Source organism: Centroberyx affinis, unplaced genomic scaffold, assembly GCF_046629955.1.
Source record: "Centroberyx affinis isolate AG114_WGS23_722 - 3 ecotype Tasmania unplaced genomic scaffold, CSIRO-AGI_Caff_v1 ptg005694l_1, whole genome shotgun sequence".
Taxonomy (NCBI): Eukaryota; Metazoa; Chordata; class Actinopteri; order Beryciformes; family Berycidae; genus Centroberyx; species Centroberyx affinis.
Genome location: NW_027282871.1, coordinates 20,922 through 39,650, shown reverse-complemented (window position 1 = coordinate 39,650; position 18,729 = coordinate 20,922). Strand labels below are relative to the sequence as shown.

At 40.4% G+C, this 18,729-nt stretch overlaps 1 protein-coding gene across 1 annotated transcript; it reads right to left on the bottom strand.

Annotated features, from left to right (window-relative positions):
• Positions 1 to 139: 139 nt before the first annotated feature.
• Positions 140 to 17,894, bottom strand: LOC139667664 (adhesion G protein-coupled receptor L3-like). The gene is made up of 32 exons (XM_071547149.1): positions 17,677 to 17,894; positions 15,442 to 15,521; positions 14,582 to 14,734; positions 14,171 to 14,233; positions 13,870 to 13,920; positions 13,674 to 13,747; positions 13,174 to 13,547; positions 12,753 to 12,795; positions 12,630 to 12,667; positions 12,417 to 12,547; positions 12,223 to 12,316; positions 11,946 to 12,010; positions 11,002 to 11,049; positions 10,811 to 10,878; positions 10,619 to 10,662; positions 10,482 to 10,521; positions 9,765 to 9,799; positions 9,549 to 9,676; positions 9,293 to 9,416; positions 8,602 to 9,107; positions 7,466 to 7,691; positions 7,113 to 7,269; positions 6,369 to 6,533; positions 5,952 to 6,074; positions 5,388 to 5,433; positions 5,188 to 5,291; positions 4,883 to 5,007; positions 4,390 to 4,761; positions 3,766 to 4,049; positions 3,179 to 3,280; positions 2,791 to 2,943; positions 140 to 1,765 (listed from the first exon to the last, which is right to left on the bottom strand). Exons 1-32 carry the CDS (start codon positions 17,763 to 17,765, stop codon positions 1,662 to 1,664), a joined length of 4,209 nt encoding a protein of 1,402 aa, XP_071403250.1. The 5' UTR covers positions 17,766 to 17,894; the 3' UTR covers positions 140 to 1,661.
• Between the last annotated feature and the right edge of the window lie 835 nt (positions 17,895 to 18,729).

The window sequence follows — 18,729 nt, the reverse complement described above, 5'->3', positions numbered from 1 at the left end:
GATATCTGTGACCAGTCTGGGAGGGAGTTTCTCTCTTCCGTGGGAAGACCACTTAGGTGATATTTGCACAGAGATGGACTTGGGGCTCAGGAAAGTTAAGTCAGCATAAAAAAACACAGAAGAATCTAGTGCTACACTTTCCCTTCTGAAAGCTCTTTACTCTTGGGGGAAAAAATATGAACACAGATCAGAGCATGCAGCTGTAGATATTGCTTTGTAACATAGCTAGATAGGTAACACCTCACACAGATCACGGCACAGTGATGACACCTGAACAGCTAAATGGCAGATTACTGGATAAGGATACATTTTTTATTTCAGCTCTATTAGGTGCTCATTACTTTCATAAATTGTGACAAATCAGTGGAACAGAGTCCAGTTGGGCACATGGATAAGTGGGTAAAACCGGAGGGTGACGGTGGGGATGGAGGGGCACAAACAATCATAACAGCTTCATAACATTCCTGGCTAAGACAAAGCTTTCATTTTTTTTACCTAAACAGACAATTGTCAGGAGGACTTTTATTTAATCACTAATTTTACACACTGCCACTGCTGTGCCACAAGTATGATATGAACACTTCATTAAAACTAACATTAACATTCATCTTCATGAATGTGACATAGTTATTATGAAGGTTTTGTTCAGCTGTTATGAATTTACACCATATTTAATGCAAAGTGTTACCTAATGATTGACAGTCCCTACTCAAATGTGCCTGGGTGTGCAATGAAGTGGATTTCTCTTAAAAAAATGTGGAGCATTTTTTATGTTTTCTGTGCTCGCTATCACAGCTGAGCAGATTTGTCACATTAAGATATGGTGGATTTATCTTGCTCTTACATTAGTAGCACTTGTTACAGCACTTGTGAGAGGAAGCTAGTGAATCCACCGCTCTGCAGAAAGCCCCTCAACAGCTGGCATGAAGCAGGATTATGGCGCTAACATGACTGCCATGTAAAACTGCAGTAGCAAAACTCTTATGAGTTACTTGAGATATTAATTAACAGCTAGCCAGTGTTATGTCACAAATTCACTGTGACAAATTTTGACATTACATTTTCACGTTTGATAAATTCCATTTTTGTATTTAACAAAAATGTAAAAAATTATGCAATACTTTGGCCTGTCTTCTGCACACTTTGCCTGGTGTTGACGTTTTTAGGTTCTCTGTTCTGAAAAAAACTAACCCATGAGTACAACATCTGTCATCTCTCCCCAGTCTGCTTTTGTCTCATGTCTGATGAGTCAGCAGCCAGAGGTTGGTGTGAGGACTGGACTGTGTATCTCAACAGTATGGAGCAAAGACATCGGTGTGTCACTCTCCTGTGTGGTCCAGAGTGTTTTCTTCTTTTATTATTAATATATTTATTTAAAGTACAATTGGAACATGATTACATAACATCACAGTACAATGGCATAGCTTGTTGAGGGTTCCTCTTGGAAATGCAGTAAAAAAATAATTCTTAAAAATATAGAATAGTGTGCAAATCAAGCACAGTAATGCATGCATAACTCAAGCAGGTTTTCCACGGCCCATTCCAAGTCATCATCATAGATCTGACATACAGAAGGTTTTAACATGAGTTACTCTGTATTAATGCAGCATTTACATGCAGATATTTCAATATAAATCAAGCAGTCCTCTGAGTTTATTGGGTCAGGGTGTTTGTTGATTTCTGTATTGCCTGTTGAGCTCGTTGAGGATCACATCGGAGCTGGGCTCTTCATCAGCTGTGATGGCTCTGTCTTCAAATGGACTGCCTGCAACGGGTATAACTGAGTCACTGCCTCTCCTTAATGCAAGTCACTACAGAGCTGTTTCTGATAAATTTGCAGAGGACCATGCGTGCAGAGGCATTTTAAAACTGACCTGTAGAGAGCACCTCAAATGCTAACAATCTGTTTTTTGAGTCACTAATCAAATTTGGTACACACTTTGAAGTATTTGTCAAAATCTAATGCTTGGTTTTGATTTGTGCATGTGGGTGCCTGGGGTATTATTTCTCATTTTCAGGGCTTAGGTGTGTGAAGGAACAAAGGACGGTGCATCCTCTGACTTCCTTGTTATAACTTGAAGCCAGTGATCAGTAATATTCCACATTAGTGGTTCTCAATCTTGATCCTCAAGACCCGGAGCCCTGCCTGTTTTCATTGTAGCCATCTAATCAGGTACTGATTTACACCTGGGATACCAGGTGAATGCAGTGAACTATCTGGTTGGACAGAAAACCAGCAGCACTCTGGGTCCAGAGAACCAGGATTGAGAACCACTGCATAAAGTCAGCTGGCAGCATTGGTCAAAATAGACATATTGAAGGAGCTGCAGCGAGATACAACCTGTTTTTGATTAAATGAGCTAGGCTGAGTAAATCCTGCTATTGAGATTACTGCACTCACTAAAACACATTCCTAAATATTGAGAATATAAATACAGTCATACATATAAAAACAGTCAAGCGCTGACATAGCAGTGACCACACAACTCCCAGCCTAGCCGTCCTGACTCGCACTCACAGTGACACATTGACAGGTGAAAGGTGAAACATAGAGCCTGGCTAAGAGGATCAGCTGCTTGTGACTGAGATTGAAATGGCCCTAGTAAGCCATGCACTTTTCTACATACTATGGTTATCGTAATACAGTGGCAGTTCAGAGCCATAAAGTGAATCAGCATGGATAAGAAGAATGCTCTGTCTCTATCTGTCTTCCCTAACATGTTCCCTCTATGCAGATTTTCTAAACAGAAACATTCCCATGGCTCAAAAACAAAGATTTGCTTTGCTCACCAACGCCACTGAGCTGCTCTGAAGAGTCGCTGACAAGGAAAGAGGAGGAGCTGGAGGAGTTGTTGGACTGGGAGGACTTGAAAGAGTGAAGAGATGTAACTCGGGTCACTGATGACTTCTTCACGGTCTTCTGTGTTGCTGTACGACTCCATTCTGTGAGAAGATATTTGAATCAGGCAAAAGGCAAAATGAGTGTAAAGCTTTTGTTATGCGATTAATTACAATCATCAAGCATCTAATTTACTCACATCTTTTACTTTGAAGGAGCAAGATCTCCATATTCAGAAGAGGCTAAATAATCATAAACCAGTAAGAGGGCTACTGGAAGGCCAAATCTGCAGCCTGCCAGATTTGGCAGGCTGCAAAGTTTAAAGTGAGCGGTTCTGACCTGAGTTCTCTGCTAGTCTCAGTTTGCCGCAGCACAGGTAGGTCCTCCACTGCCTCCTCACATTTTCCTTCACCGCACAGTGGAACACAAATATGAAGAACCCTACAAAACAAAAATAGCAAACCTTTATAAAGAAACCAACACATTCTTATTATTATTATTGCTGTGGACCCTAATAATTAAAGAAGGTACAGTACCAACTGAGAAAATTTACATTGATTAGCCGTTTAAAAGACGTCTAAATAGATGCTAAAATGAGGCTACACAGGGTGTAAAAGTGAAAGTTTAGTAGACGTCTAGATTATAGATTGCGTTTTCTGGGGTATATTACAAAAACAGTATTATCTTGTACATATGGAGTCCTCTGATATTTACAGTTGTGTATGAATTGTTTAAATATGTAATAATGTATTTGCTGCTTGGTGTAAAACTTTCTATACATAGCCAAAAAAGATCTTGGGCTATATGAGAGCTAAAGCATAGACGTGCCATTGAAATGTCGTCTAGGCCTCAGTTGGTATGGCTCCCATGTTTGTATTGGACTTCTGTCAAGTCAGTAGCTAGAGCTAGATGAGTCAGCAACTCGCCTTGCAAGGAGTTAAAGATGGCAAAGAGGTACATGAAGGCCAGGTTAACGGGCCCCCACGCAAAGAAGGCGAAGCCCCAGGTGAGGCCCAGGAGGATGGTTATCCCCGCCATACTTCGCATGTCCTGCAGCGTGCCGCGGTGCTGCACGTTGTGGGGGTTCTGCCTCTTGATCCGACACAGCTGCACCATCACCACAACGAACATGATGAGGTTGAACAGGAAAATGACACAGAAATAGGCCACCACTGCTACATAGAAGGCAATGTCATTTTTCAACCAACAACTGTGGGAGAGAATCAAAGCGTTAGTATTTTTCTTTTTTAGTATTTTCCTTTTTTAGTATTTCTCTTTTTTTTACCACAGCTGGGGGAAGGGTGGTAATATTTTGAGAAAAATTTCTGAAATTCTGAGATTAAAGTCAGAAAGTTGCAAAAAAAAAAAAAAAATCTTGCAAATTTCTGAGTTTTTTTCTCAGAATAAAATAAAAATCACCTACAATGGCCCTAATACTCTTCCGTATATCATGTATCTTGATGATATATTTTTTAATTCACATTTTTCTAAAGAATAATGTACATGTTACTGCAAATATAGCATCTTACAGATCTCACAAAAAGACTCACAAGTCATCAGTAGAGCCATCAGTGAATTTCCCATAGGTGACGAGGCCGTAGTTGTCTTTGTCAACTGCAATAACGATAATGACCACCAGGAGTGGGATGCCCCAGCCGACCAGCGAGAACTTGAGCATGTAGCGCGACACGTAGCTGTTGAAGACCTTAACGAGGGCCAGGTACATGTGGATGGCCTCGAGCCCCATCCAGGTGAAGGAGGCCAACAGGAAGTAGTGGAGGAACCAGGCAGTGGAGATGCAGAGGCCCACGGCCTCCGGGTAGAGAGCCAGCCACGAGTCCACCAGGAAGACCAGGTTCAGCAGCAGCAGAGCCAGGCACAGCTGGATGAGGATTTTAGACGGGATGTCCTTACGCAGCTTCCTGCAAGTGTTCAAATGGTTAAGAGAACTTCTCAACGGACTCCTCCCAATCATCAGGTCATTCACAATGTGTCTATAATGTTTGGTCTTGATTGGGTGTATCTTTTGGCTCTCTGACTCACCCGAAGGCCAAGTAGGTGAGGAGGGTGACGGCTAGGAAGATGGCGGATATTCCACAGCCAATATATGTTATGTAAGTAAGGATGGTGGCCTGGAGGCGACTGGTTAGAGGCTGTCTAGAGAGGTCCTGTAAGAAGAAAAACAAAACAATTATCAGTAAATATATGCTCTGCTGAAGTGTCCTTGAGCAAGACACTGAATGGTGTGGGGCAAGCGAAAGGATGGATTTCTCCTTTGGGGATGAATCAATAGAGTATCACGAAAACAAAAGAAAGGAAAGGAAAGGAAAGGAAAGTAACCATCTTACCAGCAGAATAGCAAAACTGGTTAGATGGTTGCAGCCACAAATTGTCTCGTTGTCCGTGCTGTTTCGGACGAAGCAGCCGTTTGGGTTCCAACCGCCTGATCCATCTAGAGGTAGAAAATACAGGAGAGGAGATCAATCACATTTTCATCAGGGTTCATTTAACTTCATTTCATTCCGATAGACAGCAGTAGAAAACTTACCATTCCGTGTAAAGTCCCAGAAAACACACGAAGCCACAAAATTAGCCTGTGATTTTGGAGAATGCAAAACAGAGTGTATCAGTTTATTATCACTACCTTGTGTTTTTTTTTTGTTTTTTTTTCTTCTTCTCTGTTCTGAGTGACTGCTGGTGAGCTGAACTTTATCTTTCCATTTTGGGGTTAGGTTTATAGGGTGTCATGTTGGATTTATTGCTCCCTGCGGGGGCCATCTTGTTGAATGGTGGAATGTGAGAGATGTGTTGATCATGCATCCTGGCCAGTCCCAGCCTGTGGAACAGACTGATGTGTCCTCATAGTTCAGATGCTTGTTTGTGTTTGAATTCCAGTTGTTGCTTTGTATAAAAAATTCTCTTGTGCTTTTGGTTTTCTATTTCTTTTTTTTCTCCATTTTTGACAGAATTATATATCAATCCTAGAGGTGCCTTTTGTTTATTGTGTTGTTTCTTGTTTAGTTTATTTGAGTGGGATATAACACTAAATAGATTCCGGAACATATTATACAGTTAGATGCAGTTTTCTGAAAGTTTTATGAAATTGACTCACTGGAATGGGCTCTGTGTTCCTCAGGTGAATTACAATGTCCTCCTCCAGTCCTGTAATTGACAGGTTGGCCACACTCGCCCCCAGGACCCCACTGATAAGCCTGCGCTCTCCCAAGGATCTGTCCTGCATCGCCATTGGGAAACAACACAAGTGTTAAATTTGTAAAGATGTAAATGTAGTTCAGTGATAAAACAGAAGCAAAAGGATAGAAACAGTGGTAAAACGATAAAAAAAAAACAGAACAGAAGAGAAACATTTTTACAGGTGAAATAAAAAACCAAGGGTATCATAAAAACATCTCACTTCAAAACAAGCAAAAAGTCCTAGCCTTCACAACTGATAATGATGGGGTGTGGTCCTGCTTTGCCTTAGCTACTAATGCAAATATACTGTATAGGAGCTACTGTATGTATTGACCTGGAACACTGTGCTCTTCTGGTAGAAGTTGAACTGGACTCTGGAGGCCTGCTGCTGCTCCTGGGTGGTGAGGTCCTGTGTGAGAGAAGGGGGCAACCTGATGGAGCCTTGAGGGATGGAGGACTTTGTTCTCACACTTCTCCTGGTCCTGGGATCCCCACGGACCTGCAGCACAACACACACATGGGACAGGATGGATTTGTAGATCATTTTTTGATGCAAGGCTCATGATAAAATAGACCTTTTTCCCACGGCGTAGCCGAGGGCATCATGCGGCAAATTCAGGTCAGGCAGTCAGTCAATTAGTCAGGTAACACTAGTGAGATGTCGCTTCGTGAGATGGCCTCTAGAGGGCGTCTCTGACTAAGATGAATCTCTAAGAAGATCTCTAATCACTAAAGGCCTGGATATGCTTCTTCAGAACTGCTTCTGAGAACCTCCCAAAATGAACTTCCAGAAGCCCTGAACCTTCATGGTTCTTCAGAACAATAGGGTTTGTAGGAGGAGCTGCAGGCTGTCCGTCAAACAAGGGGGAGGGGTGGTAAACAGGAACTAGTCATAGGTCAGAGGTGAAAGCCTGTGTACCTGTGGCCTAAATTTAGCCACAATGCTTACTGCAAAATAACCAGCATTTCACAGCACTTTTGAATCTGGCAGTACTGATGTTTTCAATATTTTCCCCATGATTTAAGACTCATAATATACGTATTACAGGTGTAATAAACTGGAATATTTGTGTCATACCTGTACATTATTGGGGTCCGAGATGGAAAACGACGTTTCCTCAAAATTACTGCCATCGGTCGTTTTCACAGACAGAGCCAGACCCTGGGACAGGATGGTCTCAGCTTCTCCTTCAATCTCCAGCTTCAACCCCACTGTATCAACAATCCCTATGATCCTGATACAACAAATGGGAGGGTTTTTTTGTGCATATTAATAATATTGCCAATCTTCATTAAAGGCTTTTCGGTCATTCCATCCACACTCTTTACTTTGCACAATAGAGGAGAAAATGTATTTGAATGTCAAATTAATAGAGACAATTTGTAGTTCTGGCAAAATGCAAACAAATAATTTCCTTCAGCAGAGCTCACCTGTTGGAGGAGTCGGCCACTGTGTCAGGAGAAGCATCCAGCAGGTTGCTGACAATGTGGATGGAGGTGTTTCCCAGTGCCAGGCTGACGGTCGGACCTGCCAAAAGAGCCTCCAGCTGAGACACGAGCTGATCCACCTGGCTGGAGTTCAGGTTGGACACGTTCCTAGTCAGCTCAAGCAGCGCGTTGGCTTGTCCTTCTGTGCTTCCTGCTGTAGTCAGCGGTTCTGGGGGAAAAACAATACTTAGAACTGCTGTACAGTAGCTTATGATATGTGAAAGTGCAGGAATCCAAAGTGAATTCCCGGCTCATGCTGTTGTCAGATTTAGATGTTTATGGAGCTAAACCTGGATTGTAACTGAATCAAAAGTATTGTTTTTTTGTTTTTGTTTTTTTGTTTTTTTTTGTTTTTTGTACTATAATGTTTGTAATGTGTTTTTTTAATCTTGTGCTGTAATTAGGGCATCCTTGAAAAAGAGAGCTTGCTCTCAATGGCCCTCCCTGTATAAATAAAGGTTTACATACATACATACATTGTAACTGAAAGAAAACGGTTCACAATCCTAAGCCACATATGTGTTTAAGGTGTTGACTTAAGCATGGAAATTGCACACACCATTGCAAATTGTAATCGTTATGTCAACTTGATTGTGAGTTCCACAGCTGGACAGAGAAAAGAAATTAAAATCTGCCCTGAAACTGTGCCAACACACCAAGATTTGGTACTCACCTATTACTTACTATGATTTTATTATGATCTCCCCACTTAAGATTCCCACAGCACAGTTACAATTCACTGTCAGTTGAGGTGGCACCGTTTTTGATTATGCACATGGCCATAGGCTACAGAGCCAACCAATCAGATTGTAATGGTGTGTGTGCAAGTTCCATGCTTATGTCAACACCAAAAACACATATGTGACTTAAGATGTACACTTGTGAATCATCATTTTCTTACAGTTACACCACTTTTGAATACAGTTACAGTTACTCTCTTTCAGTTACACTTTTTCTGAGTTCAGTTACGATTACTTGCAATTACAATTCCTCTGAGTGTGGTTAAAATACTTCAGAGTAAAGTTTAGCACCATGGATGTTGCAACACAGTCCTACACACAGCTGAGATGATAACAAACCTGTTATGTTGGTTGCAGGGACTACTGTTGGGCCCGTAGAAATCGTTGTGCCCGTAGGAATCGTTGTGTTCACAGAAATCGTTGTGTTCGTAGAAATTGTTGGGCTCAAAGAAGTCGTTGTGTTCATAGAAATCGTTGGGCTCATAGAAGTCATTGTGTTCATAGAAGTCGTTGTGTTCATAAAAATCGTTGTGTTCATAGAAATTGTTGGACTCATAGAAGTCGTTGTGTTCAAAGAAATCGTTGCATTTCCAGTGGCTGTAGTTGTGTTGGGTGCTGCTGTCACTGTGATTGTGACATTAGCAGCAGTAGTAGTATTGGGGGCTGCAGCTGTTGTATTCAGTGGGGATGAAGTTACATTTACAGAGGGGGAGGTGGTGTTTTGCTGTACAGAGGTTGGAATCAGAGTAGAGGTTGTTGCATTTGGGCTGGCGGTAGTAAACGGTGGTATGATGCTCTTATCACACTGTTGTTTCAGGAGGACACACTTATTTTGTCCTTTTTGACTAGAAAGAGAAGGAGACAAATAAGATCTTAAGTGAATATACATTTAGAAATCCGACATAAAGTTGCACATTCTGTGCAATAACAGTACAAACAGCCCTGCAATAAATTACTATCATGTCCACTGACTTTTTAAGATTTAGTTAAGTTAGTGTAGAAGATATGAATGTAAGGAGATTATACAGACCAGCTGAGGATGTCAGCCACATACTCCTCCGCCAAACAAAACTCAGAGGGCTTTAAGTCTATGAAAACCCATGTGAAGTTTGATTTCAGTGGATTTCCGCTGACTCCTGAATCCCCACAAATTGCTATGTGACATAGAAGATCAAACACAAATGATAAGTCTTACAGGACACACCTGCAGTTATTTTGTTTCACTGTATGAACTGATATTGAACACGTGCGTGGAGCTGTTTCCCTGCTGTGGCTAATGCACGCACCTGCTCGAGTCACTTTTCCATCGTAGTGGATGTGTTCCTCGGACTGGAGCACAGTCAGTAAGGCCGTGGAGACAGCGCACACAGGGACCTTGTGGGCAAAGCTTACAATCACATTGCAGCTATGGAGACTAGAAATAAAACAAGAGAATAGATTAGTTCAGTATCAGCACATGGCAAGTTCCCCCAAAGGTAATATGACAATAAGATAGGACTCACTTTGTTGTTCCGCCCCCACAGTTCACATAGGAATCCTGTGTGAAAATGAGACACACAGTATGAAAACTAGGTCATGTGACGATGTTAACTTAATACATTCAGGTATGTTTTGGTGTTTGAACTTACAATGCTTCATTCTTCTTAATAATAATAATAATAATACTAAACTTTATTTGTATAGCACCTTTCATACAAGAAATGCAGCTCAAAGTGCTTTACAACAAAGAAATTTCATGCATGAAAATAGACATGGAATGAGCATAACATAAGATGGAAAATATAACCCACTGAATAATAATAAAAATAAAGTTAAGAAATAGAGTACATAGAATGTATAAAATCAAGTAAAATACAACATTTTAAAAGAAGTGCAGCAGTGCATAAGTGCGAAGCAATTGCAAAAAAAAAAAAAAAAAAGGCCTGTATCAGGCCTGTAACAGGAATATACCTCATAATATACTATATATTATAAGGTATATTATAATAACTTATAATATACCTTATAATTGTGAATTGTGAGTTAGAGTATGAATGTACAACCATGAGGGTGAATCAGAGATTTCTGTATGGTTTCTCTGATCGCAGAGTCAGAGCAGGCTGTAGGCTAGTGGAAATAATCTGAATGTCACAATATTCTACACAGTTATTACCAGTTATCTATTTGCCATGTGTTTTTTTTGGCTTAAGCAATATAAACGTGCTTTGGAGGCTCTTTACCGTATATTCAGATGCGATGATGGACAATGGACATGAACTGCTGTAAAGGAACATTACCAGGATTGTCAGTTCTTCATCATAATATATTTACCCAGTACAAATGGATTTGAATATGCCAGAATAATTGAATAACATACTTTGTCTTTGTGGAGCAGGGTGGCGGGGTTTTTAGCCGAGAAATCTGTAGAGAATCGAGAGGTTATTGGTATTGGTAGGCATCAACTGATGCAAAGGATAGTTACATCATTAAGCACAAATACTTAATACACACACACACACACACACACACACACACACACACACACACACACACACACAGAGGAACTCACCAGAGAGGAGACGTATGAAAAGTTCATTGTGCGGTCTTGTATTGAAATTTGCAAATAATAGTATGCAGCTAAAAACACAGAAACAAAATTAACAACTTTTAATAACAAAAGTTTTGTGATGTTGCAAAAGATATGATTTCAGATATCTATTGCGATAATAATTTGGTCTTGTTAATTGATAATGCACTAACCAGTTCCATTGCAGTATGCAGAGCAGTTGCAGGAGGCTTTCTTCTTAACTGAAACATAGGTAAATTCATCAATATGTACAGAACAGCAGCAAAACAGAAAAATACATCAAAAATAACTTTTATTTTATGACTCTGCATGAAATTTGTGTTGTCATTTTAAAATCTTCAGAAAGTATTCAACCCCCTTGACTTTTTTGCATTTGTGATGTTGCAGCCTGAATTCAAAATGGACTCTGGTGTTTTGGATATGTTTGTATCAGTTTGGCACATCTGGATTTGGAGATTTTCTTCCATTCTTCCTTACTGATTTGCTCCAACTCTGTTCAAGTTGGAATCGGAGCATCTGTGAACAGCTATCTTCAATTCATTCAACAGATTATCTATGGGATTCAAGTCTGGACTTGACTAGGCCACTCAAGGACTTTAACATTGTTACTTAGTCTCATTGTCCTGGTGGGAACATGTAGGATCTTGGGCATGCTGAAGCAGGTCCTCCTCAAGAATCCACCTGTGTTTGGCTCTATTAATAGTTCCCTCTCTCCTGACAAGTCTCTCAGTCCCTGCCACAGCATGATGCTGCTGTCATCACCGTACTTCACAGTAGGGATGGCGTTACACAGGTGATGAGCTGTGCCAGGTTTCTGCCAGACGGAGCACTCTGCATTACGGCTGAACAGTTCAACTGTTGTTTCATCAGACCGCAGACTCTTTGGCCTCCTGCTCTCAGAGTCGCCCATGTGCCTTTTTGCAAACTCCAGACTGCTGACATGTGCCTGACACATTCAGGCAACACAACACACAACACCATGTGAAAAAAGTCAAGGGGGTTGAATACTTTCTGAAGACACTGTAGTTACAGATACAAAACTTGGATGATCCCGCGCACACCAGAAAAACTTGTGTACTGCAGTTATAGATGTTTAGGCAAAATGCTATTATCTCACCTGTTGGTATGCCACAATGAGTTGAGTTCTTTTCAGGTGCCACATATACAGTCCCCGACTCTTCACTGTTGTAAGATAACCACACACAATGAGAGATAAAATGTTACAAAATGTATGGAACAACATTACGTTGTCATATACATTTACCTTTACCTTAGGAATTTAGCTGACACCAGAGCAATTTACAATAATGCAACAAATGACAATATAATAGAGAAGGGTGAGGTAAAAAAAAAAACGAAAAAACAAGAGAGATCAATAATACAGAGCAGCTTACCATGATCCGTTCACAGCACCGGTATAAAAGCATATGTTTGGATCTTGGGTGAAGCTATTGCACTCCATGTGGCCATTTGTTTGAGGCAGCCTCCCTGCACAATGACAAAGACCCTTGCTTGTATAATGGGAACTCATCCCTAGGAAGCTCAATATGTAAGTTATTATGTATTTCAGAATATGCAACACACTCACCCACTCTTTCCGCTCTTTCTCCCACCACATGGATGTGCGTGGAGTTTTTCCCACCCCGACACAGAGAACGCAGGATACAACATGGACGTGTGGGCTGCTTCAGCTTCAGCAGTACAGTACATTTAGTCTTCCTGGAGTTGAGTGGCAGTGTTAACGATTAGGAGGTAACGGATACTGGATAGTCATTTGAAAACAGTTAAATATTCCACTGACCTTATCGCAGTTTTTGTGGAGCATGAAACTTCAATTCCCTGTTAAAACAGATGGATCTATCCTGATTAACACAATCCTTCTCTTCACTGGTAACCCACATGAACACATTAAGATATTGCTTACTTGAAATAGGTTGATACCAGTCATTCCACCATCACCCATTTCACTGAAAAAGAAATTGTGACAAAATTAATGAATTAAAAGTCAGTTGTCCCCAGATGTGATTTGGGGCCCCTCAAGGTCCTTAAAGGGGTCAAATTAGACAAATAGAGGTGTAATTTCAGTCATGAGTTCATTACTATGACTTAAGAATGATAAGATAAAATGCTGTTCATAGGTTTCACTCTCTCCTTACCTACAGTGTAGACAGAGATGCATTTTTGTACTAAATCATAAGTAAAATCAGCAGATGGGTGTATTCAAAAAGTAAACAAAAAAATCTATTTTGTGGTCCATATTGTGAAAAGGTTTGAGCATCCTGAGTTCACATTCATTCATTCATTCATTCATTCATTTAATACACAAGAAATCATAGCAGTGATACCCAGTTGTGTTGTGTGGCCAGCTACTTGTCATCATACTGTAGTTAGCATCAAGAGGTGTGCTGTGATTGTATGAAGACGTGACATTTGTCGAAGGCTTGATCGTCGCCGTGCTGCTGTAAAGCGTCGTCATCATGCTGAAGTTGGTTGATGAGGCTGTCAGGCTGTAGTTCGTTAGCGTTGCCGTGGTAACATTGTAAGGTGTTGTTGTAGTTGTGTTGTAGCTGAGTAACGACGTCGTCATGTTATGTGTCGGCTCGTATGAGGGGCTGACAGATGTGGTTTGTAGAAAGTCATCATCTGAGGTTGTGGCGTTTGGTTCTGTATGGTTTGGGGACACGCACCTCTCCAACTGGTTTTGAAACAGATGATGGAGCTGAAAAAGGAACAGCATTCTCATTATATTTATCATAGGACTAAGAAGCAGACATCCACAACATGGATGAGAGACTGTAGTCTGCTGTAGTCTATAGCCAGTTTGCCCACACCCCAGGCTACATACCCAGGTACTAATGTCTGATTCATTCTTCTCCTCTCCTGTCACATACACAGTGACTTCCAGCCAGTAGTACACTGCTGTAAGGAAAAAAACATGGGACATACTTGAAGTAAAAAAAAATCAAACAAAACAAATTAAGATGCTAAATTTATATATATTTCAACATGTGACTTATGTACGTAAGGACATGTGTACTTACATCGATTAGTACAGGATTGTGAGGAGTTGCACTGCACCTGTACTGGTGGCTCTGAATCCACAGCAAGAGACAAAGGTGAGGAAGAGATACAATAGTCTGGTGAGAATTACTGTACTTCTCTATAGAGAAACTGTTGTTGCTCAATGTAACATACGTCTCCTGTATTGTACAGTATCACCAAGTGCCAAGAATTCAACTATATCATGGGGCGTATTCTGTTATAAGTCCTGTACGTCCTGTCATTAGTCTTCATCTATTATGCTGCACCCATTCAACTGTAGTGAGAGTATTTCTTGCATACCTTTTGTGATGTTATGAATGACTGTTGTTTGCGGAGCTCCACTGAATGTTTTTATTGTGGTCACTAGAATGGAAGACAGAGGGTATCGACATTAAATTAATAATTTGAATGTTAAAAGGGGATTTTTGAACAATGAACCACATTTTCAACCACATTTGACATACCGCAGAGTTATGAGACACTGTTAGCAACAATGGGTGTGGTCAACGGTAGCAGTGTGGGAACAGAGAGAAAGACAATTGTGAAGGACAGAGACACTAGTTATTATGCTTTGTCAGAGGTTGTGAGGGATAGTGTGGGAATTTTTTGATAGAGTGAGTGCTGCTGAATGAGATATGACCTCGGTCATTGCCGATGTTTGCACTGATAGCTCTGTGGATGGACTTATTTTGTTTGTTTTTGCCAGTTTACCTGATTGAGGCACATTTGTTGTGTTAGTGTGTGACAGGACGGGTGTTACGGCAGGAGAAGTTACTGTGGATCTTGTGGTCCCGAGGGTGGTTGTTGATGTTGGAGTAAGGGGAGGTAGGGAAGTAGTTGAAGTGTGATTGCATGAAGCATGACCTGATGGGGGAAACAGAAAGGTTTACCTCTGTCTGCAGAGAACTAACTAATTTGATATTTCTCCTTTGGTCATTGATCACTAAATGAAAAAAGGAGAAATATCAAATGAAGAACAAACACTTCATTGTTATTTTGTGACCCATAGCAATATTATTATAGATACTTTTGTCATGAAATTGGTACACAGATTCAAAATTTTAGTGAGTAGTGATATCATTCGGTCTTAGTATGTAGTGTTAAGGTAGCGCTCTAACGGAGTTATGTGTTGACTTATCACGGTCTACTTGTAACTACTACTAATGTTCCAGCTTACATTTCTTCCTCTTTGTTTTCATGTTACTCATATTTTCCACCTCCGCTGCACGGAGGCTACAGCTTTGTCAACTTTTGTGTTTTTTGGAAACAGACAGTACTCAGACCAGACAAGCAGGTTATCTATATTTGGGAGTCATTCTACGTGTTCATGTGTGCGTGCGTGTGTGTGTGTGTGTGTGGATGGGTCTTTGTGTTGATTACATGACTGACACTGAATGACTGGCATTTCAGAGAGTGTAATGTCTGAATAGACGTTCAGAGATGTCAGTCTAGATAACTCCAACAGCTGACAGACTAATGAGCCTCCTGTCCTATGTCTGCATACAACCTTTGTCATCTTTTACCCTCGAAAGCTTCTCAAATACTTTGCCATTCCTCACATCAAAGCTTACCTATGAGTAGAAAGACTAGAAGAGCTATCTGGAACCAACATGGACATCTGACATGTGTGCCTGGCTTGCTGTTCTTCACTCTGTAATATAACAAACAGAATCATTTGATCACCTTTTATGATTTCATGTTTATCATCAGGCCTAGGCTTAATTATATTGAATGAGACATTCAGCACTTTTGTTGAGCTTTTGTTCAACAAAAGACATTTGGAGAAAAGTCTCAAGGAGCGAGTCGCACTGAAAATTCCCAGACCTGACAAAACACGTACGGCACTTAACATCTAATCCGGGGAAACTCAGGATACACACTGAAGGCCCTCTTTGCAATTCTTTGATAGCTTTGTGGCTATATCTGTGTTTCTGTTCAATTAATCAACTAAGTATATCACGTAATCCCTTTTAAGAGATAAATGATCCTAAAGCAAACATTTTAGTGCATTCCTGTTCAGACACACCTTTCAGTAAAATCATGCCTCAATACATTGGAACAATCTAATTACCTTTATCACAGCTTTTGGAAACTGCAAATAGAAATATAGTACAAAAACACACACATTGGTATGCAGGCATAAAGGGCAAATGTTTGCTCGGGCCGGGCTTTTCTGAATGGTTTACCTTTGTCATGAAGCTGTGATATTATCATGCTGTGAATGAAAGAATATTGTGGTTGCAGAAGACAATATTTTTTACTTCATGATTATTTTCCTACAGTGCTCTGTACACACAATGTGCATATACAGTATACACTCTAATACGCTTTATTGGTTACATCTCCCTGTTTTAACCATAGACTGTAAAAAATAGGTTTAAACAAACAGCTCGCTCCTCCACACAATGAATCACATATAAATAAAGTATTGAGAGCTTCTATTACTGCTGGACTAAACAACCAAGACACATGGTTTGAGTGACTGTAAACATGGTATTATTGTTGGAGCCAGACACACCGGTTCCAGCATCACAGAAACGGCGGCACTGTTTTGATTTTCACACGCTACAGTTTCCTGAGAATGGTGAGTTAAACAAAAAACATCCGGTCAGTGGCAGTAAAAACACCTCATTGTTCAGAGAGGTCAGAGGAGAACCGCTAGACTAATTAAAGGTAATAAGCGGGCCACAAGTTTGCAAATAAGAGCTCAGTACAACAAGTGGTGTGCAGAAGAACACACAGCTCATACAACTCTGAAGCAGATGGGCTCCGGCAGCAGAAGACCATGCTGGGTTCAACTCCTGTCAACTAAGAACAAGAAGATGATACAGTACATGTACATCAAAACTGGATGATTGAAGAGTGGAAAAATGTTGCCTGGTCCGACAAATTCCAGTTTCTGTTGCAACATGCTGTGACAGAGACAGAATTTGTCATAAACAGCGTGAATCCATCCTTCCTGGTTGGCCTAGTGGTTTGTAATGGTGTGGGGAATCTGTTCTTTTCTTAAGTCCCTCAGTACCAGTGGAGCATCGGTTGAACAGCACAGCGTACCTAAACATTGTTGCTGACCAGGTGCATCCCTTCATGGCCACAGTCTGCCCTTTTTCTAATGGATCTCAACATGTTTCCAGAAACATAATTTGAGTTTACTGCAGTTCCCAGATCACAACCCAATAGAGCAACTTAGAGACGAGGTGGAACAGGATGTTTGCAGCATGAATGGATACTTAATGTATATAATAATAATAATAATAATAATAATGAATATTAATAATAATAAAAATTATTGTTATTTTTATTGTTGTTGTTGTTGTTGTTGTAAATAATTATTAATTTTCATTATTATTAATTTTTGTTTTAACTTCATTTGTGTAGCACGTTTTTAAAATGCAGGTTGCAAAATGCTATTTGAGCATCAAATTAAACAGCATCATCATAAAATAAGATTAAAAAAAAATAAAAAATAAAAACAAGGCACCAAAAGATAAAAGACAAGAACACAGAGTAAGACAATATGAGGGTAAAGATAGCAGGGTAAAGACATCACATGAAAGCATGTCTATAAAAATAGGTTTCAATAAGTGATATAGATATATCTGTATATCTACCTAAGATAAACACTCACTACACATATACATATTGCATTACATAATTATTGTACCTTAATGAAGATATGCTACTATACTATAGACAAAACAAACTTGAAAAAATTTGATTGATTATTGTATTTCATTACAGCTTTGATCTCTTATAATCAGTGTTCCCCAGTAAGGAAAAGTAGATTTAGCACCACAAAACGTTACCTGACAAAATAGGAGGTGTGGAAACATGGAGGTCCCCTATAGAATGTGCCTGAAGCTTTCATGACTTTGTCTTCATCTCCACACAGCATAAGTTTCTCTTTGGCAAGTCAAAAATCCGAATTTAAATACCGGAGCCGCACCAAAACAAACAGAATTAAAAATAGATTGAAGGAATCTGAGTTATCGTATCTCCAGCAGTGTATATTGCGTGTGGCAGATTTTTAACTCAGCTAAAAGAGATTAACTGGCTTTTGGTGGTGGCAGGTTGTAAGAGGTGACAGTCTCTTTCCCAGGATCAATAGCTGACATATGTGACACGCCCCTGAAACGTCAACCTCACTCTCCGCAGGTGGACCTGAGTGACAAACACATTCGTACATTCACTCACTTCACACAGATCTTGCTCAACCATTTTCCAGTCCCTGAATAGAAAATTATCTGGAGCCCATTTATTTGAATTTATGCAGCTGATCTGATAGATCACTGATGAAGGGCCAAAGGGGTATTCACCTGGTAACAGCCTCAATAATGACTATACACCACTCTGATCCCCATGGTTTTGGTGTAGAGAGTTATTAGGTTTGGCATTAAGGTGCGTCTAAGGGTGTGCCCTCAGGCTGTGTGAATGTTGTGAATGACAGAGGTGACTGTACAGGTGTTTCCACGGCAACACAGCCGAGTCCCGGCACAACAGTGAACTCGTGCTTGAGGCTGTTGTTGCGTCAGAAGAGGTCACCAGCATCATACCTGTCATGTTGCGCACCTGCTTTTCAGGACTCCAAGTGGGAGGAGCCTGTCTGTCACTCACCTGGACTACTGTGCTCATTCACACACCTGGCATGCTTACTGTTTCACTTCCTTCTTTCTACTGGCTTTTTAACCAGTATTTAGCCAAGCAAGTTGAGAACCCATAACAGTATTAATTGCAGATTCAGTTGAGTATGAAAACACACACACACACACACACACACACACACACACACACACACACACACACACACACACACACACACACACACACACACCTGGGCAAGTTTTCTAATAATAGAACAT